General features: G+C 54.6%; 9 protein-coding genes across 9 annotated transcripts; 6 read left to right on the top strand and 3 right to left on the bottom strand.

Moving 5' to 3' along the window:
• Positions 1-1,702: 1,702 nt before the first annotated feature.
• Positions 1,703-2,365, top strand: ACRALDRAFT_2098944 (uncharacterized protein; the record flags this gene model as incomplete). Its single annotated transcript, XM_071022914.1, has 1 exon — positions 1,703-2,365. The coding sequence occupies one exon, from the start codon at positions 1,703-1,705 to the stop codon at positions 2,363-2,365; it is 663 nt and encodes a 220-aa protein (XP_070876922.1).
• A 653-nt stretch (positions 2,366-3,018) lies between these two features.
• Positions 3,019-3,667, bottom strand: ACRALDRAFT_2040230 (uncharacterized protein; the record flags this gene model as incomplete). The annotated part of the gene is made up of 2 exons (XM_071021033.1): positions 3,019-3,529; positions 3,606-3,667. 2 exons carry the CDS (start codon positions 3,665-3,667, stop codon positions 3,019-3,021), a joined length of 573 nt encoding a protein of 190 aa, XP_070876921.1.
• A 2,515-nt stretch (positions 3,668-6,182) lies between these two features.
• Positions 6,183-11,268, top strand: ACRALDRAFT_2046548 (uncharacterized protein; the record flags this gene model as incomplete). The annotated part of the gene is made up of 9 exons (XM_071021520.1): positions 6,183-6,241; positions 6,328-6,379; positions 6,418-6,459; positions 6,528-6,727; positions 6,809-6,869; positions 6,947-7,063; positions 7,105-7,173; positions 7,247-7,706; positions 7,734-11,268. 9 exons carry the CDS (start codon positions 6,183-6,185, stop codon positions 10,817-10,819), a joined length of 4,146 nt encoding a protein of 1,381 aa, XP_070876920.1. The 3' UTR covers positions 10,820-11,268.
• ACRALDRAFT_207132 (uncharacterized protein) lies at positions 10,842-11,639 on the top strand (the record flags this gene model as incomplete). The annotated part of the gene is made up of 7 exons (XM_071022179.1): positions 10,842-10,860; positions 10,926-11,056; positions 11,107-11,117; positions 11,167-11,337; positions 11,423-11,453; positions 11,488-11,500; positions 11,587-11,639. 7 exons carry the CDS (start codon positions 10,842-10,844, stop codon positions 11,637-11,639), a joined length of 429 nt encoding a protein of 142 aa, XP_070876919.1.
• ACRALDRAFT_1079948 (uncharacterized protein) lies at positions 11,244-13,000 on the bottom strand. Its single transcript, XM_071018962.1, has 6 exons — positions 12,869-13,000; positions 12,790-12,795; positions 12,600-12,701; positions 12,358-12,495; positions 12,202-12,267; positions 11,244-12,121 (listed from the first exon to the last, which is right to left on the bottom strand). Exons 1-6 carry the CDS (start codon positions 12,876-12,878, stop codon positions 11,733-11,735), a joined length of 711 nt encoding a protein of 236 aa, XP_070876918.1. The 5' UTR covers positions 12,879-13,000; the 3' UTR covers positions 11,244-11,732.
• A 190-nt stretch (positions 13,001-13,190) lies between these two features.
• ACRALDRAFT_1040051 (uncharacterized protein) lies at positions 13,191-14,713 on the top strand. Its single transcript, XM_071015161.1, has 3 exons — positions 13,191-13,597; positions 13,684-13,807; positions 13,892-14,713. Exons 1-3 carry the CDS (start codon positions 13,388-13,390, stop codon positions 14,212-14,214), a joined length of 657 nt encoding a protein of 218 aa, XP_070876917.1. The 5' UTR covers positions 13,191-13,387; the 3' UTR covers positions 14,215-14,713.
• A 331-nt stretch (positions 14,714-15,044) lies between these two features.
• ACRALDRAFT_1061166 (uncharacterized protein) lies at positions 15,045-15,860 on the top strand (the record flags this gene model as incomplete). The annotated part of the gene is made up of 3 exons (XM_071016376.1): positions 15,045-15,285; positions 15,361-15,503; positions 15,651-15,860. The coding sequence occupies 3 exons, from the start codon at positions 15,045-15,047 to the stop codon at positions 15,858-15,860; spliced, it is 594 nt and encodes a 197-aa protein (XP_070876916.1).
• Positions 15,861-16,575: 715 nt separating this feature from the next.
• Positions 16,576-18,389, bottom strand: ACRALDRAFT_2098923 (uncharacterized protein; the record flags this gene model as incomplete). Its single annotated transcript, XM_071022911.1, has 4 exons — positions 16,576-17,044; positions 17,117-17,297; positions 17,382-18,218; positions 18,299-18,389. 4 exons carry the CDS (start codon positions 18,387-18,389, stop codon positions 16,576-16,578), a joined length of 1,578 nt encoding a protein of 525 aa, XP_070876915.1.
• An 866-nt stretch (positions 18,390-19,255) lies between these two features.
• On the top strand, positions 19,256-21,949 carry ACRALDRAFT_2040225 (uncharacterized protein; the record flags this gene model as incomplete). The annotated part of the gene is made up of 15 exons (XM_071021032.1): positions 19,256-19,286; positions 19,633-19,685; positions 19,827-19,855; positions 19,915-20,150; positions 20,234-20,559; positions 20,622-20,773; positions 20,866-20,902; positions 20,962-20,996; positions 21,048-21,052; positions 21,228-21,253; positions 21,305-21,340; positions 21,449-21,517; positions 21,579-21,719; positions 21,801-21,827; positions 21,893-21,949. The coding sequence occupies 15 exons, from the start codon at positions 19,256-19,258 to the stop codon at positions 21,947-21,949; spliced, it is 1,260 nt and encodes a 419-aa protein (XP_070876914.1).
• Between the last annotated feature and the right edge of the window lie 529 nt (positions 21,950-22,478).

Here is a 22,478-nt window from a genome sequence, read left to right as displayed (position 1 = left end):
CACTAGCGGTCATATGGGGAGGGGTGAGCGATCCCGGTTCGATTTGGAAAGCAGGCCGCGTAACGAGAGACAGACCATACTTCGTAGACGTTCGGGGCACACGAGGCGAGGCCGTTGTTTACTCGTGCGAGTTGGCCCAGGTCTGCTTGCAGTAGCTGGCCCGCTTGCCCCATTTGCAGTGCATGGCAAGGTCTGGGAAGGTAATGGGATGGCTTCCCGTGAGAGAGACGCGGGATTATGCTGATGGCTTTGGAGTGCTACTGCATACCTCGGCGGCTAAGTTGATGGAGAGACGAGAGACGAGGTGAGGAGGAGAAGAGGAAGATGCGCTAAACTGTTTTCGGCCTCTTTGGGCGTCTAATCCAGTCTTTTAATTGGGCGTTTGTTTCCCCCACTTGGCCTATATCAAGGCCGCCAATCACCCGTGATGCGTCGGCAACCAATTAGCAATTGTATCCAGCACCTCGTTCAGCTTCCTCCATTTCTTCCTGCAGGCAAGAAAACCTGTCCCCATTTCGAGTAGCTGGCTGGTCAACAAGTTGCACAAGATCGACATTCGACGGACAGTCAGTCTGCTGTCGTTTATCTGTCCCGGGCCGGAATCAAGCCGTCTTCTTACGTTGTACTCCTTGTAGGATGCTCATCATCGATGGGCGCGCAGCACCGAGATCACGGCTGCCGGGCTGCAAATTATGGCCGCCATCATGATATGAGTACAGTACTTTAGCTGGATGCATCCATCCCGGAATGCCTCAGTCCGAGTTGTTCAACGGTGCAACGCAATCATCGCTGGTGTCCTTCCTGCCTTGTACCTTTCAGATCAATAAGCAAAACCCAGTTCCCTGACACTCGGCCCCTACGTGTGCTTGCCCGTCGCCATGCCTGACATCAGTTGCGGGCACGAGAGTGAACACTAATTATTTAGCATCAATCGATCATGGCTCGCGGAAGAAAAGAAATGTTACGGCTTAATAAATGGCTCGATCCCGATATCCTTTCTTTTGGCAGTCAGCGATATCGGCATGCGACATCCGTTTGTCTGCTTCCTGATCGTGTCGGGATGACCTCCGTACTTTACGAAAGATTTTCCTGAACCAGCAAGGTCCGGTGCGTCCATCGTCTTGTTCCTTTTCGGGTATGGTGTCTTCGGCCGTATGCATACCACGAGTGCTAGCCTCGGCGGGTATGTGAGCTGTGTCACACGACAGAGAGGGGGTCATCCAAGGAGAGTCGAGTATCTGTATGGACACACATCTTCTACTATGTAGATATTACAACGTACTTCCCATATCGGCACAAGGTAGACGGATGAGCGAGCTCGCAGAAACTTCGGCTTGCGCGATGCTACCAAGCCAGTTCGCAAGTGCCTGGCATTGACCTCGAGTCCTGAAATGACGAATGATGCAGCCATTTGAGGTCTGTTGCACAGAGAGGCATGGCGGAGGCCCTAAATGCGGGGGAGGGTTGCTACTTCGTCCATGCGTAAGACGTTGAGAATTAAGTGGTGGGTGTCTCGTCCTTTCGCGATTCCCAGGCGGTGACATTTGTCTCTGGTCACATGATGACGTGTCAAAAAAAAAAAAAAAAGAAAAAGAAAAAGAAAAAGAGAAAGAAAAACGCGTCAGCTCAGCACAAAGTACTTCGTACATTCAGAGGTGAATCGATTCTTCTTTTTCCTTACACCTCTACAATACCCGAAGCAATGGACCCCTTCGCCGCCTTCGCCGATGATCATCTCGTCCTCAAAGCGAGGGCGTACTCCGAAGCCTACATGTCCCAGTACGACGCCTCCCACGATTGGTCCCACATCCAACGCGTCGTGGCCATGGCGCACAAAATACACACCGCCACCGCACCCTCGAATCCATCCCTCTCTCTGCGCAAAGTCATCCTCGCGGCGCTGCTCCACGACGTCGGCGACCGCAAGTACGTGAAACCGGGCGAGGACGCGACGACGCTAGTGCGCGACTTTCTGGTCGGTGCGGGAGCGGACAGGGCCTTGGCGGACGACGTGCAGGCCATCTGCCTGGGAGTCGGCTACACGTCCGAGGTGCGGGACCCGGCGCGGACGGCCGCGCTGGTGGCAGCGTATCCGGAGCTGGCCGTGGTGCAGGACGCGGACCGGCTCGATGCCATCGGCGCCGTGGGGATTGGGCGGTGCTTCGCCTACGGCGCCGCCAAGGATGCGGACCGCGGCCTGCAGGGGTCGGTCGACCACTTTGGGGAGAAGCTCCTGCGCCTCGAGGGCATGATGAAGACGCAGGCCGGGCGTGAAATGGCGGCCGAGCGTACCGAGCGGATTCGCCTGTTTGAGGCTTGGTGGCGGGAAGAAAATGCGGCTGTCGACGGTCAGAATGGGACATGACGAGTTTCCCGCCGTGTCTTTTGCGTCTTCCCGGCCCCGTCTATTCGGCTCGATTCCCTTGTTCGGTCTTATCAGACGCGCTGCCAGGAGTATTCAACGCAACGGACTCTGTGCGCTCCAGTCCCTTCTGGCCCCTCAGGAATGCTACATGCTGTCGAGACACACATGGACTGTCAGCCTTGGACATCTCTGTCCCAATATGACACGGCGGTTAGGCTGCGGACCGTCAGTTATGAGGCGGCCACAAGATGACCGAGTTCACTCCTTCATCCTACATGCGTATGTATCGAGCATCACTGTGACCCCAAGTCTACCACGTCATCATCTGGCCCGACGGCGGTGTCCCCTTTCACTCAATACGGATGATCATGGCCAACAATCGTCAACCCAACAGAAATCAACAGACATGTCACTCATCTCTCTCCACGGGACTATGAAAACGAATGCTTCCATTCTGCGTCATTTGTCAAACATGATTTCTCGTTCGCCCTACATATGTGCGTGAGAGGAACATCAACCCATTTACTTCGACTTTTCCCAACCCCCAATTAGACATTACACGTACATGGTCCCCGGTATTTTTCTTTTTTCTCCTAGCAGCAAAGTCCATGGCTAGAGCCTCAGGAACCCAATCTCCCCACAGCTGGATCCGATCAGAGGAAGAATACGGCCGCGAAGCCAGCGATCGCCAGAGCCCCGACCCCGTTGTGTGCCGCACCGGCCGTGGGAACAACCCCGGTGGCCGTCGGAACCCCCGTCTGCGTAGCCGTGGCATTACCCGTGGCGTTGCCCGTTTGTCCGGGGCCACCACCACCACCACCACCACCAATGCCCGTCGGCGCGGGTGCGGCCGTGGTTTGGTTACCGCCGGCGCCGCCTCCAGGAGTGCACTGGTCCGGAGGGAGGGTGAACTGGTTGCGGCCATCCTCGGGGAAAACGGTGCAGTTCTGCGCGCACGCGGCATCGCCGCCCGAGGGCGACGTCTGGTAGCAGACAGCAGGGCTCCCACCGGGTGGCTGATAGCCAACGAGGCTCTCGGCGCAGCGTCCGGGCTGGCCCTGCGACGCGTTGTTGCAGCGAATGATGATGTCCGTCTCGAGCGAGTTGCCCCCGCAGTAATTGGCGTTGGGCCTGTCACAGACGTACTCGCCCGTGTTGTTGTTACTGTCCAACCACTTGTGTTAGTCCGGCGAGTCTTTGTACCCGACTTGATTCCAGTGAGCGAGCTCGGCAGACGTACTAGGTGACCTGGGCTGCGGTCAGAGCCGACCAGGCGAAGAGGAGGACTGCGCCAATCTTCATTTTTCTTGATCCAGACGACGCTGACAGATTTACGAGGCTGTCAAACAGAAATTCCGTGAATAATTGAAACGGTAGGTGATATGGGCCACTGGGTCAGCCAAGCGAGTGTTGTGACGAATGTTTTGTTATTGTGTATGAGCGAGAGTAAGGTAGGCTCTTGATCTCGTACCACTAACTTGCTACGAGAGGTGAAGAGTTGAGAGAGAGTTGAGAGAGAGAAAAGGGCAGCGGAGAGTCCGGGGTGCCAGGCGATCCTCTAAATACAGAACATCACCTAGGCGAGCTGAACGCGTATAAGCGTTGCATGATAAAAATAACTCGATTAACAGATCGGAGAAGGGCAGGACACGAAAATCTGAACCGTCATGACGAAGCTACATACGTACGCAACCTCGACACCTCCAACGAAGCTCTGGGCTGGCCCCTCCGCCGGCAAAACCTTGCCAAATTAGTTGAACTGGCTCGACCTCTTTCAGTATACGGCCGACTCACCAGTGGCGACATGATTACCGCTTCAAGGTGAACGTGGCGATGGCCGGGTTCCGTCCCTCCAGCGAGAAGAAAGGGGGGACCCAAGACGGCGGGAGAAATATGAAGCCACTCCCTGGTGACGACCTGGCGCCACGACAAGGCTGGTTGCGACGCCATTGATTAGGCACGACTTGGATCATACATTGCACGTGTTGACATCATGTCTCGGTTCTTCGCGAGTGACGAGTGAATGGACGACCTGGATTAAGGGGGCTCGATGGGACAACGGGGAAGAATACGAGATGCTTCTCGTCTCCGACACGGCCGAGACGATTGTCGGTCGGAATCGAAACGAGGACAACCATGACATTTCTTTTCGAAGCATGGGAGGAAAAACGAAGCGCGAAATCTGAGAAGGATCAAAAAAAAGAAAGACCCCGTAACGAGTTGAACGGTGCGAAAGTTGGCGCTACGTTGGTGACAGGAGGAAAACGGCTACGTTGAGAACCAACCGTCGTTGATGCCCATCGTTCGACAGGTCAAGTTTACGCTTTCCCGCGACCGTTCGGACCGCCGAATCGGAAGGCTCTCCACTCAAGTAGCAGGATCGCCAGGGACCATCTATCTGCTGATTTGTCAATAAGTCGTCCGGCGAATCGCTGTATCGTTGTGTCATGATGGAATTGGCTCAGATGTAGGTTTCGTGCTAGTCAAGCGAGGTGGAATTGGGCGTTGGTTACGCCTTGCACCACGGCATAGACGGATAGGCAGATCCCAACTGCCGATATTACGGCCGGTATTCGTTCTTCCGTCTCCGTTGTACTTTGTAGCGATCTGTACGACAACCCTCCGTTCTACACAGATCTAGCAGGCACTATTTACGTGGTTGTAGTAATTGGACGTTATTAATACGCAGGTACTATATATGAATAATAACAGAATATCATAGATTTAGCCAGTAGTCATAATGGCCGGGTCGGGATGCTCGTTATTATAATCAGAGATTAACGACTTATAACCTTCAGATTATATTACTCTTCATTCCCTCTACAATGCACGCGATACCAGTGCTGACTGCAGTCAACAGACATTTCCTAATCAAGGATAACACTACATGTATATATACATATTGCACTTCGCCGCTTGTCTGGAGAGACTTTGATTTGAGTCTTTATATGCAGACTAGGTATATCTTACCGTCTGGATACCAGGACTCAAGCTCTCCGTAAGATAATCCCCTAGTCAAACAATCGGTAGGTGTCGTATGTTGTCCTATATTACGAGGTCAGTAACTCGGTCTTCATGATTGCGTGCCGTGTTAATGAAAATCTATGTTCTGGCCTATTCAAATCTCTATTGACTTAATGTCTAAAGTGTGCTCGTACAGCTTTCGCCGTCCAGGATTTGATCACTGTGGACCTAAGGCTACTGGGGCCATATGGTTCGAGTTTCTCGTTATATATGGTTAAAGCGCCTGGCTGGGCGCGGGAAGCGCTGTCTCGTATTCCGAGAGACAGGAACCGAACAGTTTCCCCATTGTCTGTAACAAGGTCGAGGCCAAGGCCATTATCTGCCTGTGCCCGCGATGTGGATGAAGTGAGGAGGCAGTAGGATCCCTTATCACCATAATATGTCTTGCTTAACATAACGCCCGAAACGAAACGCATGCTCATAATACCGGCCAATGATGGCAAGGATAGAACACACTTACATCCTTAATCTCTTCAAGTAAATTACGACTTCGGAATCTCCTTGACAGACTCTGTATAGGTACACTTCTCCTAGTATAATCGCACACGTAGTGTATACATACCGTCGGTGCGTTATTGTATTGCCGGTAATTTCTTATAGTCTCAAAACCAACTTGTTATGGTCTTCTATTAATCTTTCTTTAATAGTCGGTACATGTATTATTATTCGAATAACGTTATAGTAGTCAAGGACTTCCACTTTACTAACTGGAGTAAGGAAGGGTATGCTTATTTATGGTTCTGGATTTAATATAATTTGAAAACGTCGAAACTGGTTAAACGAAGCTCATGGCATGCTAATTGTCCATATCTGGAGACCAGCCTGTTACCCAAGTCGCAGGGATAATAGAGAGTGGACCAAACGAGTAATAACGTTGCTAGCCCATTAGGTAGATTTCACATACGAATAGTTGATGGACGACATGGCTTTTGGTCAAGGAACGATATTCACTTTGACGATTTCCTTCTGCAACAAGCATACAGCCTATTCGTACGTCGAGATGAGGTAAGTGTCCCTCTGTCCTCGAGTTCTGGATATATCCCGTCCAGAGAGACAAGCTGCCCCAGAACGTGACTGCGTAGGAAGTAGTTTCTTCGGTAAGAGCCGTTTTGTTAGGTACCGAAGTACATGTACTCAGTACTCAGTACAGCAAGGGATAACAATGTACCGGTACTTCGGTACTTGCCATTTTCACCAACCTCCTCTCCTCACGTCCCCCTCGTCTGGCCCCGCCGCCCGCCTCGTTGGAAACGTGACGCTTTTGGAGACGTCGACCATTGTGGCCACCTTGGATCCATTCTTTCGTTCCGTCAACATACGGCAAATGATGCGAAGAACGTAGCTGGCAGGAATTATGGACGTTCCCTTGTCCCTTCGATAACGCGTGCCAAATTACGACCTTGATATTGCCAATCACAGATCCGCTTTATTTCTTTTCTCCTCCCCCTGCCACTTTGCCATAATTAAGAAATCCCCCAAAGTGGACACGAAAGAACTCGAAACTAAATCACAGAGACCGACAGCTTCCTATGAATCAATACTCTTCTCATCTGCCAGCTACCTAATGTAAACAGAAGAATCGTGCGCGCTTCGATAGACTGCGAGTCTCGGAGCTCTTTATACAACCGATTCCCGACCAAGAACGAGTACGAAGGCGTCGACGACCGACCGTACGTCCAAAGGAAGCAGCCCTCTACTCTCATCTTGCAACATAGAATGTCCTGCTCTCTCCCGACTGCCACGAACGAACCGACAACGCTCTCTCCGGGAAGAGACATCGCTGCGTAGATACATAGACCGTTGGACACCCCATACACGGCCTTTTCATCCCTCTGGCTCCGGCCTGACTCCTGCTAGCGCGGCACCATCTCGCTGTCGCCGACATCTGCCTTTCTTGGCGCAGTCACTCTCAACTTTGTCGCCCACGTTGTCGGGCTCTCCTCCCTTCTGGCTTCAAATTTTGTCTTAGACGTCTCTTGGTATTCCCCAACAAGTCGTCCATCGCAGTCGAACATCACCTCGCCTTTCCCCAGGAACGAAACTCGCCCATACCTCGCTCTCGTCGTCCCACGTTTCTTTTTTTTTCTTCTTTTCGCCCACCAGCTTTCGCCTCTTCTGCCAACGCTTCGCCAAAGTAAAAAAACACTTCTCAATCCTTCACACCGAGTATGCCAAGAGTCGTCCAACGTCCTTTCAACTTCTCCCTATAGCCACCGTATCGACGGGAGAGGAGGCGCTGGCCCTCGTCACACTGCCAACTCGGAGGTCGTCCATCTCCATGTGGCACGTGCGTTGCTTCTGCATGACCGTTGCTGCAGTTGACCTGGCGCCCCCATCATGACAGCCCAACCTTTGGATTCCGGCTATGACCCGTCCGATCACAACTCAGCAGGCCCCCCGAAAACATTTCGCAAACGAAAACCACTTCCTCATCCTTCTAAACACCGAGATCAAGGCCAAAGTGCGTCGGGGGACCAGACGTCGCCAGCATCTGGACAAGATCATCCCTTTGACGACACTGCCTCCACTGTGAGAGCTGGCTTGCAACAATCCACATCCTCTGCTTCTCGCTCGAGGCGCGCTCGGGACGGGCCGGCCATGCCCCCCACTCCTCCGACACACTCTCGGACATCGTCCAGCAGCCACTCTATCCAGCTTTCAAGCCCGACCCTTCCCGGCACACCCTCGCGCAGCGAGGAGAAGGTTCACGCACGTGTCGACCGACCAGCGACGCCACCGAATCCGACGAGCCCCCCAACCCCCGACGAGACCCCGCCGCTACAACATAGTGATCCCAGGGCCTTGCGATCTGTCACCAAGTCTACCCCCGGGTCCCGAGCAGAGTCGTTTCGCACCGCGAGGGAAGACCCTTACTCTTCCGCGGGTGAGGACGATTCTAGGCTGACCATACGGCCGAATATGCCTTCGGGAAGCGCATCCCAATCATCTGTTTGTCCAGATACTCAGGCGAAACAATCGCCATTGCCATTCCGTCTAGGGAATGGCGCTGGCACCACGGCCGAGGGCGACTTGACACCGACGACAAGAGGCGAATTCATTACGTTTGACACGGAATCGTCATCTTCACGTGAAGACGAGCCGGATCTGGATGCTGACCTGGGTTTCCCCATGATCGCGAGAAACGTACAAGCAGCTCCCGAGGAGCGCAGGACACGTCCCGCCGCCGCCGACGCGTCTCGGCAAAGAAGACCCCGGATCCTAGAAGACAACGTGGTCGCAACTTCGAACGCAGCAGAGGCCCTGCGTTCCAAGCCTTTGCGCCATTCGGCGGCCGCTCGTCAAACTCCGAGAGACCCATCCTTGCGCGACACATCTCGGGTACAGTCGTCCACCCCGGATGCGCGAACCGTTCCAGACGATCGGAGGCATTCGGGTGTATCATCAAAGTCGAACATTTCCACTGTGGTGGAGGTGATTCTGGTGGATACTGGCACACCGCAGCGTCCACAGACGTTGAGGCACGTAAAGAAGCGAGAAACCCTGAGGGACCCAGGCACAAGCTTGTCCCCTAGAAACCCGTCCCCCAGCCCTCTGGCTAGACCGGAGGAGGAGACGAGACGGTCACGACCTCGCACCCGTCTGTCGAATGGACGCCATGAGAGCTATGCCTCGAGTGTCACTTACAACTCCATCGCGAGTAGCAAAGCCCGTCGCGAGATATGGAAAAGCGGCGGAATCCCTGTGGTCGTTGTTCCCAATCGCCGGTCCTCCATGCACCCTCCCAAGCCACCATCGTTGAGGTCAACCAGCAGCCGCAGGACGAACCGGAGCGTGAGCGACGGCTCGGTGTCGCGTATGAAGGGCTCGACAAGCGACGACGCGACGCCTTTATTCACCCGACCCCCACGGAGAGCAAGGGCACTGTCCGAGTCGGACCGCTCGGACCGCAGGACTATGGATTATCCGCCTGTCATACCAGCTCGCTCATCGTCTCTCTCGGCTCCGACGAGCCGCAATAACTCGCGCGCCGGATCCATGACCGCGGAGAGCTTCAAAGCGTGGAATGATGGCCCATACCCGGCACAGGCACAGGAGCCTGAGGCGCCGCCGTCAGATGCGCTTCACACGATGCTTGCTGTTGACTCGGGCCAAGAGGATCATGAGCTTCATCCGATCGACTCTCATGACAAATCTGACGTGGACCATTATAACCCGTCTGCTGGCAAGAAGTTCTCCCGGAAGAACACGCCCTTCTCGGTGACCTCGCTCGACACCAACGGGACTGCCCCCGAGGTTTCAGAGGCCCTCGCCGTCAGCATCTTCTCCCACCAGAACTCATCCATCCTCATGGTTGACCATTCGTCCAAACCGTCCGAGTCATCGGATTTTTCCCAGAAAGACAAGACGACGGAGGGGACGCCCGAACGACCAGATATGACTGCCACTGCGCCGGACACTGGTGACCCCGTCACGCCACCGCAATCTTATTTCCCATCGAACGATGTGGATTCTCCCCTGAAAAATCCCCGATCGCCCCCTCCACCCCCAGCCATCCAATTCATTCCAGCAACCCCATCGGGCTTGACGCCGTACGACGAGAGGCACGAGAAACTGGGCAATTATTTTGACGAAGACATCGACGAGCCAAAGCCGCGTCGAAGCACCTCTCTGGTTCGCAGAGCTTTTAGTCGGCGGCAACGCTCGGAAAGTTGTCCCCCTGCGACGACCAGCCGATCCGGGCTCCTCACTCGCACGTTCTCGCTCTCCCGAAATACCCGCAGAGGACTAGAAGCGGCCAGGGAGAAGAGGAAGACGCCCGCTCATGCCTATCCGACCGTGGAAGATTCTCCTGTCGAGGAGAACAAGCTCCACCCGTTCTGGCAACCGACATACAAGGACTACGATGATGACTGGACGCCAAGCGCGGGCGACGAGGACCGAGTGTACAGGTATCCTCCGGTCGACAACCGACCGCGCAGGAGTCTGAGCTCGCGGATGAGGAGAACATTCGCCATTTTGCCTCTTGATGACGGAGACGACTACTACTCACAGAGCCTTCGCCCCGGCACAGATCGGCGAACCGTTCGACGCACTCCAAGCGGTAATCTGCGTGTGATGAAACGTCGGGCGAGCTCCTCTCAGTCCTTGAGGCAGAGAATGGAATCCAAACGACTATCCTCAGCCGCCGATGACGACAACCGCCCCCAATATTCCTCGGGTCCCGAACGCTCTGGCGACCAGACGGCGTCGCCAGGGAGGAGACGCCGATTCTCCATTTCCCACACAGTCGGCGAGCTGCAGGAGCTGCCCCGGCGGATGAGCGAGCGGAGGCGAGAGAAGCGGACGCAGGAATTGCGCCAAAAAATCAGCCGGCCGCGCGAGGTCAGGGACAACATTGGGGACGTGATCGGGCGAGCCAGCTACCGAGATGCGCCGCAGCAGACCAACCTCTCCATCAGCCATCGCTGATTGCTGAGACACGTTTTATGATATGATTACGAGTCACGCTTGTGATGAGAACAAACGAAAAAAAAAAAAAAGGAGAAGAAATTACTGCTTTGGGATTCGTACACAGTGGACGAGTCCTCGCGTACTAGAATTCGATCGTTTTTGGGAGTTCAGAATAGGGTCTTTGGCGAGGTCGTCCCGACGTATGGGCATGATGGTCTAATTAGAGCATGGATCTTCCAATTCGGAAATTATCCAGTGTACAAGGGGAGAGGGTTAGTTATGTAGGACGAGATGTTGGGCTTTAGACGTTGGACAAGTTGGGGGACGTTCTTGGGGCTTCTTTTTACGCATCATGATTGAACGAGTCGACGGATATTGAATGCTTGCTACTGTATCATTAGACGCCGCCTATGGTTGATGATATACCGTTCTACTACTCCAGGCTGTTTCTGCCGGGATTCGCAAATCGAATGGTTTTGCTTGGTTATTTATCTGGTTCTTGTCGGGTTTGTTTTGCTCGTTTCGCGACACGAAGGGTTGGGAATCGGAATAGTTACCGCAATATATTATACAGTGGAAAAGGCATGTCATCCTACGTTCTTCTTGTCCGTCTCCATTCAGCGGACTGCATATCCCACCTGGCTCCAACGATGTACGCAAATGGATATCTAAACGTCCTTGAATAGCCTCGACAGGCGGGTCAGTATCTACGACATGACTGTTTGCGATATTAAAGCTGAAGTGCCAAAAAAAGAATCCCCCCCGTTCCATCTTACATGCGTGAGAACCCTACTTTTTACAACGCCTCTTCAACACCAAGAAACTCCAGCCGAATTAAGGACAAGTTCAGAACCCATTCCCCCCAAAAGACAATTCGTAAGAGGGAAGAAACGTCGAATCGAAATGGCGTAACGTGGTATCAACGCAACATCTACCGCTTTTCGTGTCCGGGAGCACCTGGCGGCCCGGGAGGGAACGACGCGCCGGGAGGCGGGGGAGGGCCACCGGGGAAGCCGCCTGGTTGGGGCATACCTTGGGGCATTCCGGGGAGGTTGCCGGGTGGGGGCATGCCGGGGAAGGGGGGGAAGTTGGGCGGCAGGCCGGCGGGAGGGGCGGCGGCCGGGTTGGCACCAGCACCGGGGGCGCTAGCGGTTCCTGGAGGGGGGATGCCCGCGGCACCCGGGATGGGGAACGGAAGACCGCCCGGGGCGCCTGGAGGAGGGATGAATGGGAGGCCGGCGGGAGGGAACGGAGCGCCGTTGGGGCCGCCGGGTGGGGGGAAGGCGAATGGTGGGGCGCCGCGGCCGTGTTGACCTGGGGCTATCGGAGAGGTTTGTGTCAGAATTGAGGTCCAGGCGAAGCAGTCGGCTGAAGGGGCACGGGAAGCCAGGGGAACTTACGAGGAGGCATGCCTTGTGGGAATGGATGGGCGCCAGCGGGCATTCCGGGGAATGGAGGCGGTACACCTAGAAGAAGGGACCGTCAGTTATCTTTTCCCGGTGATTGCACCAAATAAGAAAGGAAAAAAAGAGGCCATGGTTTGGATAGAAACGTACCTCCTGGGAAGGGGAATGGAGGGAAGCCCTGGCCTGGCTGGTTCTGAGGAAGCATGGGGTTGGCGTGGGCTTGGCCTTCGGCGGCGTACGACGATGTGATGGAATCGATGACAGACTGGGCCTTTTCGTGACCGATTTCTATGCGGAGAGAGGCCAGGTTAGCTCTGGCTGGTGGCAACGAGACGATTTGGCGAGGCCAGAAGGAGGAGTGGAAAGAGGGATCGTGTTTGGGACGGACGTACGCTGGTAGTAGTCGACTACGTTGCGAAGATGGTTTCGGCCCGAATTGTGATCCTTCCGCACGCTCATGGAGTCGTGCGTCAGGTAGACGTCGCAATAGTCGCCTGTATAATGGGGATTCGAAGGTTAATGTCCAGCTTGCTATCGATTCATAGGATCGCGACTAGGGAATGGCGACGGGGAGGCGCTTACAGAAAACTATGGGAAACGGGTTCGGTTAGCTTCGACAACGTTAAAGGGACGACACGGGTGGATGGGCTCATGGGCTTACACTTGGGCATCTTGTCTTGGGGCAGTCGCTACTAAGAGTAGAGCGAATGTGGTGTCGTCGTTTCGGAGTGGGTGAGTACCTTCAGTAGGTACAGTATCGATTTGATGTTGGTTGAGAGATGTTAGGAATTCGAGTTGCGAATCTAAAGAACCAAAAATAACGTCGAGGCGAGGTACCAGACGAGGCTGAACTGCCCCACGTGAGGCAGTGGCGGGCTGGAGGTAAAAGCGACTTGTGATTGGACATTGTTAGATACTTGGCCATTGACAGGGATGTGGCCACTTTCAGCCGAACGCGACAGATTTCCCCAAAGCACAGGAGAGACGTTTTGGCTCTCCAGCTGGCATTCTCGAGCTCCCTTTTTTTCGAGTCAATCTTCAACATTGACCGGCCCCCCTTCCGTTCGTCTCTCACAAGGGGACTCCATTGCCTTCCGACAGACAAAAGATAAACGACCGGGCGGCTTTACTCTCTCGACTCGAACTCGACACGACAAGTAGACATAGACGGCGTCGGACCATGGCGACAACTCGATCGTTACTGCAGTACATCTGCAGCTTTCTCCTTTTAGCCTGCACAGCCCAGGCGCTCAAGTTCGACCTGCATGCCACGCCGCGCCACGTGAGGAGGGAAAGATGCATTCGCAACCTCGTGGGCAAAGATACCCTTGTCGTCGTGACGGCGAATGTGGGAGGACATAAGGACGACGGCATGACTGTCAACATGCACGTACGTGGGGGCCCGAACCAGTTTAGGACTTGCCTTTCGTTTCTTCTCGTCTTTTTTCTTCCCTACTAACATAGTTTCCATGACAGATCAAGGATGCCCTAGGCAATGACTACGGAAAGCCCAAGAACGTGGCCGGCGAGCAGCGCACTGTTTTCACCTCCCACGCCGACGCCTACTTTGACGTCTGCTTCGAGAACATCTTCACCGCATGTACGCGCAACTCTTGACCTCTCCTCCTTTCTTTTTTCTTGCTTCTGGGAGAGAATACGAAAGACTAACCGCGCACCCCTGCAGCGCTGGGCATCCAAAACGCCTTTGTGGAGGTGGAGCTCGACATCGACATTGGTGCCGACGCCAAGGACTGGGCCGCCATCCAGGCCACCGAGAAACTGAAGCCCGTCGAGGCCGAGGTGCGCCGCATCGAGGAGCTCGTGACGGAAATCACCAACGAGATGGACTACCTCAAGGGCCGTGAGCACAAGTTGCGCGACACCAACGAGAGCACCAATAACCGCGTCAAGTGGTTCGGCTTCTGCACCACCTTTGTGCTGCTGGGTCTCTGGGCGTGGCAGATCATGTACTTGCGCGCCTACTTCCGGTCGAAGCACTTGATCTAAGGGGCCTTGAAGAACGGCCTATGCTGCTGATGTATGTACACTGAGGGGTTCGACACTGCCACGGACTGCATGGAAATATGTGTAGGGCTAGAGATAGGGCGTCGAGGAGGGGAGGGCGAGTAGATGTCTATGAATTGGGCGGCTGCGTCATCGCAGCGAGCTACGACACCTTGACCGGCTGCAAGGTTGGGTTTTATGCCGTGTCAGAGGCAACAGCCGTGGGGCATTTATTCGCGTCCAGGAGTTCAAGAGGGCGTGGTTTGCCGGTCTATCTGTCGTCTTTCACCAAAGGCGGCGTATAAATTTATGAATGATACCGAATTAGCACCGTTGCACCTGTTCTCATTCTTTTGCACGATCGCTCCAAGAACTTGGACCTAGATGCATGGACTTCCATGCAGTGTTCAGTTCATATATGCACTTTTCGGCGGTTTGAAGATCTGTGTATAGATGGCATGTGGTTAGGTATTCGATATGGAAATTCAGGATCATGTCGGTTCACATGTTGGGTCATTCGAACGTACTTCGTACGAAGTAGTCAATTCGTGCCGCTGATTTGTTACCTACCTCGAGTTACATGTATGATGTCAAACGCACAGTCTCTAGGTAGAGTTACGTACCAAGACTGTAGTGCGATTTGGTGGGGCCTCGGTACTTGGACAACCGATATCAGAATCACCTGCAGCGGACACGGCGACAGGCATCTCCATTTCCCGTCTTTCCTCCTGTTCCCGGCCTACAACCAGCACAACCATTGGAAGCACCGCAGCGCGATCTTTCACTTTCATATCGGGCAGAATCAAAAGCTGGACTACAGTTCCCCAGTCGCAATGGCATCCCTTGCTCGAGCTCTCCGCCCGGTAGCCCGGCGCCACCTATTCGGCCCTGTTGCCCGCCGTGCCTTCCTCTCCTCGAAATCCAGCTCCGGCTCTGGCGCTGGTTCCTCCGGTCCGCTTGACCCGCAATCCGAGGGCGAACTCCAAGTCGGCGAGATAGAGGGCGCCAAGTTTCGTATCGAGCCCCTGCGGAGGGTCGGCGAAGATGCAGAGACCACACGTGCCCGCCTTCTATGTATGCTTTTGTTGTGTTTTTGTTTTCGTTTCCCCTACCGCCTCTTCAAGTGCTAATCTACCGTCCCCAATATAGACCAATCTCGAAAACGCGGCACTCTGGAATCCGACCTCGTCCTCTCCACCTTCGCCGACGCCTACCTCCCCACCATGTCCGTGGAACTGATGTCCCAATACGACCGCTTCCTCGACGAGAACGACTGGGACATCTACTATTGGGTCACCCAGGAGGAACCGCATGAGCAGCAGCAGCAAACCCAGAACCTCGACACCGCCACTTTCACCAGTGGTGAGGCCTACCGTGGCGTACAGCCGGGGTCATCCAAGACGGTCGATGCCGGCACTGCCGACCCGCCCGCGGGCGAGGACATCCAGGTCCGGTCGCGGCCAGAGGGCGAGTGGGCCCAGACCGTGGGCACCTTCAAACCCGCCTACCGGCCTGTCCCCTCGCGGTGGCGCGATAGCGAGATCCTCCGCCTGATCCGGGAGCACGTTCGGAGCCGAAGGGCCGATGTCGACCGGGGGAAGGGCGAAGGTCAAAAGGGTGAGGGAATGGCGTTCATGCCCCCTCTTTGATATCCAGGACACTGGGAAGACAAGTTGGGTTTGGAGGCTGGGCCCGATCGCTTTGCACTTGGATGACTGAAGGTTGCGACTCGTGGGAATCTTCTACGTATGCACGTTCTAGGGCCGTGGACACATACATCCCTTGTATAATAATGTAACCATACTCGAGAGGTAATGACAACGCTGAACAGGAACCAAAAAAGGGGTTGGGGGTATATGGATGGATTTACGGCGACCACACAACAGTCGCGCCGGGGACAGAATGTCTGTATGTACAGGTCCAGAAGATCCCTATGTAGGCAGACAAGAGACATCAAATCCAATTATAGAAAGAAAAGAAACGGGCAAGCCAGTACACCCCGGCAACAGCAGTTCGTTTCGCTCCCCGACTCCCTGCTGAAAGCTGGGCCGTAGCACCCGTCAAACCCAAGTCGTCTCCAAACAAAGCGATATTTTCATCGCACCACGTTCCCGCCATTCCCGTAGGAGGCCAGTCCACCAAAAAAAGAAACCGAGTAGGGGGAATCAAGACGAAACAACAAAGTATCTCCTCCCTCCCAAGCCGCCCTGTCGCTCATTCCAGTCGTGATATCATGAAGAACTCCCCAGCAAAGAAAAGAAAAAGAAACCCGCGACAGGTGACGGGAGGACGCTCAGTTTGAACAAAAGGCCGAGAAAAAGAAAAAGAAAACGAAAAAAAGGGGGTCTTGCGAGTCGTCTCCATTCATTCCCTCCATTCATTCCCTCCTCCTTCGGGTAATATCCGCCCCAAACTCCTAAGCACCTCCATCGTGGGAAGGTCCTTTGTGCCCGTCGCCGCCTTCTCCTTTTCCTCGCGCATCTTGAGCCGGGCGGCACTGAGCGCCAGTACTCTGTCGGCCTCGCGCCCCGCCGTCTCGACCCGCTGCAGCACCTTGTGTACCCCGTCCGCCAGCTGGTCCACCTTGAACTCGAGCGTCGACTGCACGCTTCTTATCCTCGCCTGCGCCTTGCGTCGGAGACCCTCGGATGACGTCTCTGGGTCGGTGACGTAGCTGAGCATCTGCGCCTCGCTGGCATCTAGGTACTTGATGTTCGGTAAGGTCGCCGTCGGGCGTGCGCCTTCGGACGACGCGGGTTCTGGGAATAAAGGCGGGAGTTCAATAGGTTGTGTGTTTTTCAGCGCGAGCCACTTTTTCTTTTCTTCTCTCAGGCTGTAACAAAGTGTCAGGACGTGGTCAGAACCCGGAGGGTGGGGAAACCATGACAGGGGGCGATATTCATACCTATTCACTTTGTGCTCTAACTGCTCAATCTTTGCTTGGTGCTCCAGGTTCCTCGGATTCGGCTCTACTCTCACAGGCGGCTTTGCTGGAGCCTGTGATGCCGCCTCATCTCTGCTGAACCAATTCCAACATTCCGACTTGGAAGCAAAGTCCTTGAGTAGCGATTCTTGAATGGCTCGGGCTAGTCAATCGTTTGTCAGTAACAAGATCGATCCCCCATCACATTACCCCCGCCACGAAGGGAGAAGTCGAAATGGGGACCTACCTCCATTGATCATGTGGGCATTTGCCGACCCATGGGGTGGCTTCGGCAAAAGGGCCCGTTCGCCGCACCAAGTGAGAAGCTGCTTCATGCGACGCGGCTCCATCAGCCCCTCGGCCTCTATGTATTTGTAAAACTCGGCACTGTCGACGGCATGGTGCGGCGTCGCGCTGTGGCCGTTATCGATGAGCGAGCTCGCCCTCCGTCCCCGCATGCCCAGGCTGCTCCTGCGAGGTCCTTTGGCGTTCTTCCGCATCTCCTTATTCCGGTTGATAACAGGGGTGTCGCTGATGGGAAGCGCAATCTTCTGGGATTCGACCGAGTCGTCCACGCTGTCGGAGCGTGGCCGGTGACGCCGCGCATCCACCGGTGTCCCCTCGGACGCGTCGGCCTGATGATCGTGGAACTTCCTCTTAGGCGCCACCCCGTTGGGAAGCGGCCGCTCGTCCGCCCTCTCGATTGAATCATGCGCGCTTCGCCTGGTCCTCCGCTTCGGCACAACAAGTTGACCTCCATCTGATGCGTTTGGTTCTGGACTGAGTGTGTAACGTGGCGATCTCCTCGGCGGGTCGGCTGTTTGTTTCGTCGTCTTCTTTTTTGCGGTGGCGGATGTCCGCGATGACGGCGGCGACGGTCCTGCGTTTGCGTTGTATTTTGGCGGTCTTCCGCGTGCAGACTTTTTTGTGGGTTCCGGACCTGGTGGTGGCGGCGCTGTTGCCGCTGCTGCTGCTGCTGCTGATAGAGGATCGCGGTCGGCTTCTGAAGATGGGGTCGTCCTGATTCGCTTGGAGGCACGCGTAAAAGGAAAATGGCCGTCGCTTTCGTCCAAAACAGATGCCCCTACATGCCAAAAGTCAGTACGTGGTGGGGTTGGGCCGAAGGAGAGTGGCCCCATTGTGGTGGAGGGGGAAATGTCCAACCTGCTAGGCGCTTGCTTTTCCTCCGCTCCGGCTGCTCGTTGCTCATGCTCCTGACTTGTAACGGGTCCAATATTCGTAGTACGGTCGTCATGGATGGCACGACGCGACGCTATGCCATTGAGCCGAGCGTAGATGAGGAACGGTGGATGGAGTGTCGCGAGCCAGGCGACGCGATGCTCCCAAAGGGCGGAGAGTCGCGTCTTCTTGGCCCGGGCGAGTCGAGACGCTCAAAACACGTGATGCAATGGACTCTGGTAACTGAGACGAGGCGACTATGTTCGGTAAACTTGGTCGTAAAGTGACGTATCGGAGGCTGTCGCGGGGTTGGAGGGGTTGTCGTGATAAAATAGTCGCGATGGTGGAGTGCGAGGCGCGCAAATTGCTGGTGTTGCTTCTTCTGCCTTGACTTGCACTGTTTACTTGCCGAAAGAGACGCTTTCGGATTGATGAGTTTGGGAGAGGGGCCAAGGTGGTACGTACCTTTCTGTGACATGGTGTCCCACAAGGGCTTGGCATGTATGACTCAGCACACGGCATCACCGCATAAACGGGGTTGTCACTATCACGACTCTAACCAGTGTACCGATCTGGTGCAGTGTGCGATACGTCGTACCGATTTGGTGCTCATTAGGTAAGTGCCGAGCTTCCTGATGCATGTTGCTGTGAGTGACTCGAAAAAACGAAAAAACGAGCCCAATTGTGTTGCCCCTCCCCCACCACAAAGTCAATGGCGGCGTTGGCGTCCTTTCGCTTTTTCGGGTGTTCCAGGTCGGTCCGCCTCGGGGCCTAGTGATGCGATTCAACTTTGCAAGCCCATAATAAGTATTCGTAATTCTCATCCTCAATAGTGACATTCTTCTTCCCCATGTTCCTTCTTCCGTCCCGAGATCTCTGAGTCCTACGACGTCTTACTTCACAACGACGCTATTGTCTTGTCTTCTCTCACCTCATCTCACAATGGCCACCATTATCCTGGGATCCCAATGGGGTAAGTCGCGCTTCAGACCAAAAGGGTCTTGCGTTCGTTCTGAACATTTCGAGTCGGCCTCGTCGTCGTCGTCTCACTCACCCTCACTCCCCCGAGATATAACATGCCCAATTCCTGTTATAAATTCCTCTCTCCTGCTCCGTCTCGATCCCTTATTATATCTCTCATACTTACTGAATCCACCCATTGAACAGGCGACGAAGGTGTATGTATTCAACTTGACTCTATCATCCGCTTGCTCCTCACGTAGTCTCAGCCGATATCGGCTGGATGAGTCGAAGCAAATCCTCACGTCCGTCCCTCGACGACATATCTCAACTGACATGCGACATGTTCTTCTAGAAAGGAAAGCTTACCGATATCCTCGCCCCGAAAGCCCAGCTATGCGCCCGGGCTGCGGTAAGTCCATCTTAGCCTTTACCCCTGGGGGCCCATAATGGGACTCCATGACCCATGTGCGTATGGAACCCCCATGCCTTCGCGAGAAGATGGCATCGCATGTGCTATCAGGGAAAAGTCACGCTGAGACGCAGTTTTTAGGGCGGTCACAATGCGGGCCATTCCATCGTGTGAGTAACCAAAACCATGGTCATACCACCCCATCCTACTAACTAACGGACTTTTGCAGTGCCAATGGAGTCTCATACAACTTTCATCTGCTCCCATCGGGCCTCATGACGGATAACCTCAACCTCATCGGCTCTGGAGTCGTCTTCCATGCCCCCGCCTTCTTCAAGGAACTCGACGAATTGGAATCAAAGGGCCTGAAAGGTGTCCATGACCGCATCTTCGTGTCAGACCGCGTCCATATCGACCTAGACCTTCACGTTGCTATCGATGGATTGGAGGAGGTTGAGCTCGGAGGCAAGCTGAACCCCCATGTTCCCACAAACGACCTCTTTGACCCAAGGTACACCATGGGCTAACCTACCAGGGCGGCTATGCAGCCAGCAAAATTGGAACCACATGTCGTGGCATCGGGCCGTCGTACAGCACCAAGGCAGCCAGGAGCGGCATTCGTCTATCCGAGGTATTCGATGCCGAGCTGTTCGAGACCAAGATTCGCCGCCTCGCCGCGGCATCGAAAAAGCGCTATGGCGACCTGCTCAAGTATGACGTGGAGGAGGAGATTGCCAAGTTCAACGAGTACAGGCCCAAGCTCGCCAAGTACACCGTAGACGCCGTGGCCTTTATCAAGCAAGCCCAGGACAAGAACATGAAGATTCTTGTCGAGGGTGCGAACGCTCTCATGCTGGACATCGATTACGGCACGGTGAGTACATCACCTCCTACCGTCTTCTGCTCAAACAGGCCTCTCTCTGACAAATACCCAAGTACCCCTACGTCACGTCGTCGAATACTGGCCTCGGTGGCATCTTCACAGGTCTCGCTATCAACCCGACCAAGATTGACGAGATCATCGGTGTGGTCAAGGCCTACACCACCAGAGTAGGAGGGGGGCCATTCCCAACAGAGGACACTGGAGAGTAAGTCATGCTTACATTGCCCCTTTTTGATTCCGTTTCCTCCGCTGGCTGTGATGGTACACCTTGAGAATGATAACTGACAAGAACGGCAGGGTTGGCACCAAGCTTCAAGAGATCGGTCGGGAATGGGTAGGTGGCACGGCGTCTCTTCTTCGGAAGGAGTTCGGCAACTAAAAGACCAATCTTAGGGCGTGTCAACCGGAAGGAAACGCAGATGCGGCTGGTAAGTGATTCTCTTTACACCGGCCCCTGGATATCTACTGACATGAAATAGGCTGGGTGAGTCGACTCCTGATAACCACCCTCTCTTTTCTACCAGACCCAGAGCAAAAAGGGGCCCCAAAGTTTCTCTTGGCGAGGATTCACTCACTTCAACCCCTTACCCTGAGCCGTGACCTATAAAGGGGTCCATTCTACTCCATTGATTGAACAGCACTGACTCCTCATCTTGCAGACCTCGTCGTCCTCAAGTACAGCACAGTATGTCCATCCTCCAACTCTGCCAGATGATCGTATGCTAATTCTCCCCAGGCTATCAACCACTACACGGCTTTGAATCTCACAAAGGTACGACGGACACTCACTTCCATCGGCCTCGGGCAATTCCGCCCCGTGATGATCCAACCTAGGGCCACTTATTGCACTAGAACCCTTACTTAATTTCTTCGCTTGCAGCTCGATATTCTCGATACCTTCCCCACGATCAAGGTGGCCGTCGCCTACAAGGACCCGGAGACCGGTGAAGTGAGTATTCCCCTTCGTAACAGATGCCACACCATACGGTCATCACTAACGGTCTCGGTAGGAGATCCCCTCCTTCCCCGCGAATCTCGACCAACTCGCGCAAGTCGAGGTGGTCTACAAAGAGCTGCCTGGCTGGAACGAGTCGACATCCAAGGTCACGACCTTTATGGATCTGCCCATGGCAGCCAGGGAATATGTCCACGTAAGATGTCAACCTATTGCTACGGCCGCAACACATTCCCTCCGTTCTTTTTCCTTTCTTGGCTAACCACCAGTACCGTAGTTTATCGAGAACTTCATCGGCGTCAAGGTAAGCCCAACATCCTCACCATCCCGAATCCCTCCTCTCCCGATGGCCCACTAACAGCAAGGCAGATCAAGTGGATCGGCACCGGCCCCGACCGCGACGACATGATCTACCGCACCGCCTAGGCAGCGTAGTCAGGATGAGCGCAGCAAGTCGGCCTCGGGGACGATTAGAACAGGGCGCGCCGATGAGTGATACCTATCTTGCTACATCGAATTACATGAAATGTCGGATGGATTTAAAGGGGGAGTCGGTTCATCCATAGCGGGCGTCCATAGAGAAAGAGTCCCGTGGGAGTGCCGGCCGTCGAAAAAGCAACTAGAAAGAGTGGACTGTGTCTAGAAGAGAGCAATGCAAAAGTAGATGGACAGCCAAATATCGTGTTTTGCCGTTCCCGGGAGCATAACGTTAACGTTTCCCTATACGATAGCAAACTTGTTCGTGATGCCACTTGCGATATTGCCGTTGCTTCGGTTATCCATCACTTTGTCCATTACAACCCGTAGTGAAGACGCTTTTTTGTTTCAATTCTCCAAAAGTCATCTATAACAAGGCGACCACTTGTTGTTTGTTGCCACCGAAATCTCATTCCATATAAAATCAGCATCAGAGGCAGAAGGGGAGGGCACAGTCCCCCCACAAACTCCCTCCCGG

This window comes from Sodiomyces alcalophilus (assembly GCF_042370955.1).
Source record: "Sodiomyces alcalophilus JCM 7366 unplaced genomic scaffold ACRALscaffold_2, whole genome shotgun sequence".
In the NCBI taxonomy this organism is placed as follows: Eukaryota; Fungi; Ascomycota; class Sordariomycetes; order Glomerellales; family Plectosphaerellaceae; genus Sodiomyces; species Sodiomyces alcalophilus.
This window is presented reverse-complemented; position numbering and strand designations above follow the sequence as displayed.

What these genes read in the sequence shown, in the direction of transcription:
- ACRALDRAFT_1040051 (XM_071015161.1), top strand. Translation starts at nt 13,388, where the DNA reads ATGGCGACAACTCGATCGTTACTGCAGTACATCTGCAGCTTTCTCCTT. An exon ending in GCATGACTGTCAACATGCAC is followed by an intron (nt 13,598 to 13,683) that starts GTACGTGGGGGC and finishes TTTCCATGACAG; the next exon opens with ATCAAGGATGCCCTAGGCAA. An exon ending in CGAGAACATCTTCACCGCAT is followed by an intron (nt 13,808 to 13,891) that starts GTACGCGCAACT and finishes GCACCCCTGCAG; the next exon opens with CGCTGGGCATCCAAAACGCC.
- ACRALDRAFT_1079948 (XM_071018962.1), bottom strand. An exon ending in TCCATTCCCCTTCCCAGGAG is followed by an intron (nt 12,268 to 12,357) that starts GTACGTTTCTAT and finishes CCCTTCTTCTAG; the next exon opens with GTGTACCGCCTCCATTCCCC. An exon ending in CCCACAAGGCATGCCTCCTC is followed by an intron (nt 12,122 to 12,201) that starts GTAAGTTCCCCT and finishes CCTCTCCGATAG; the next exon opens with CCCCAGGTCAACACGGCCGC.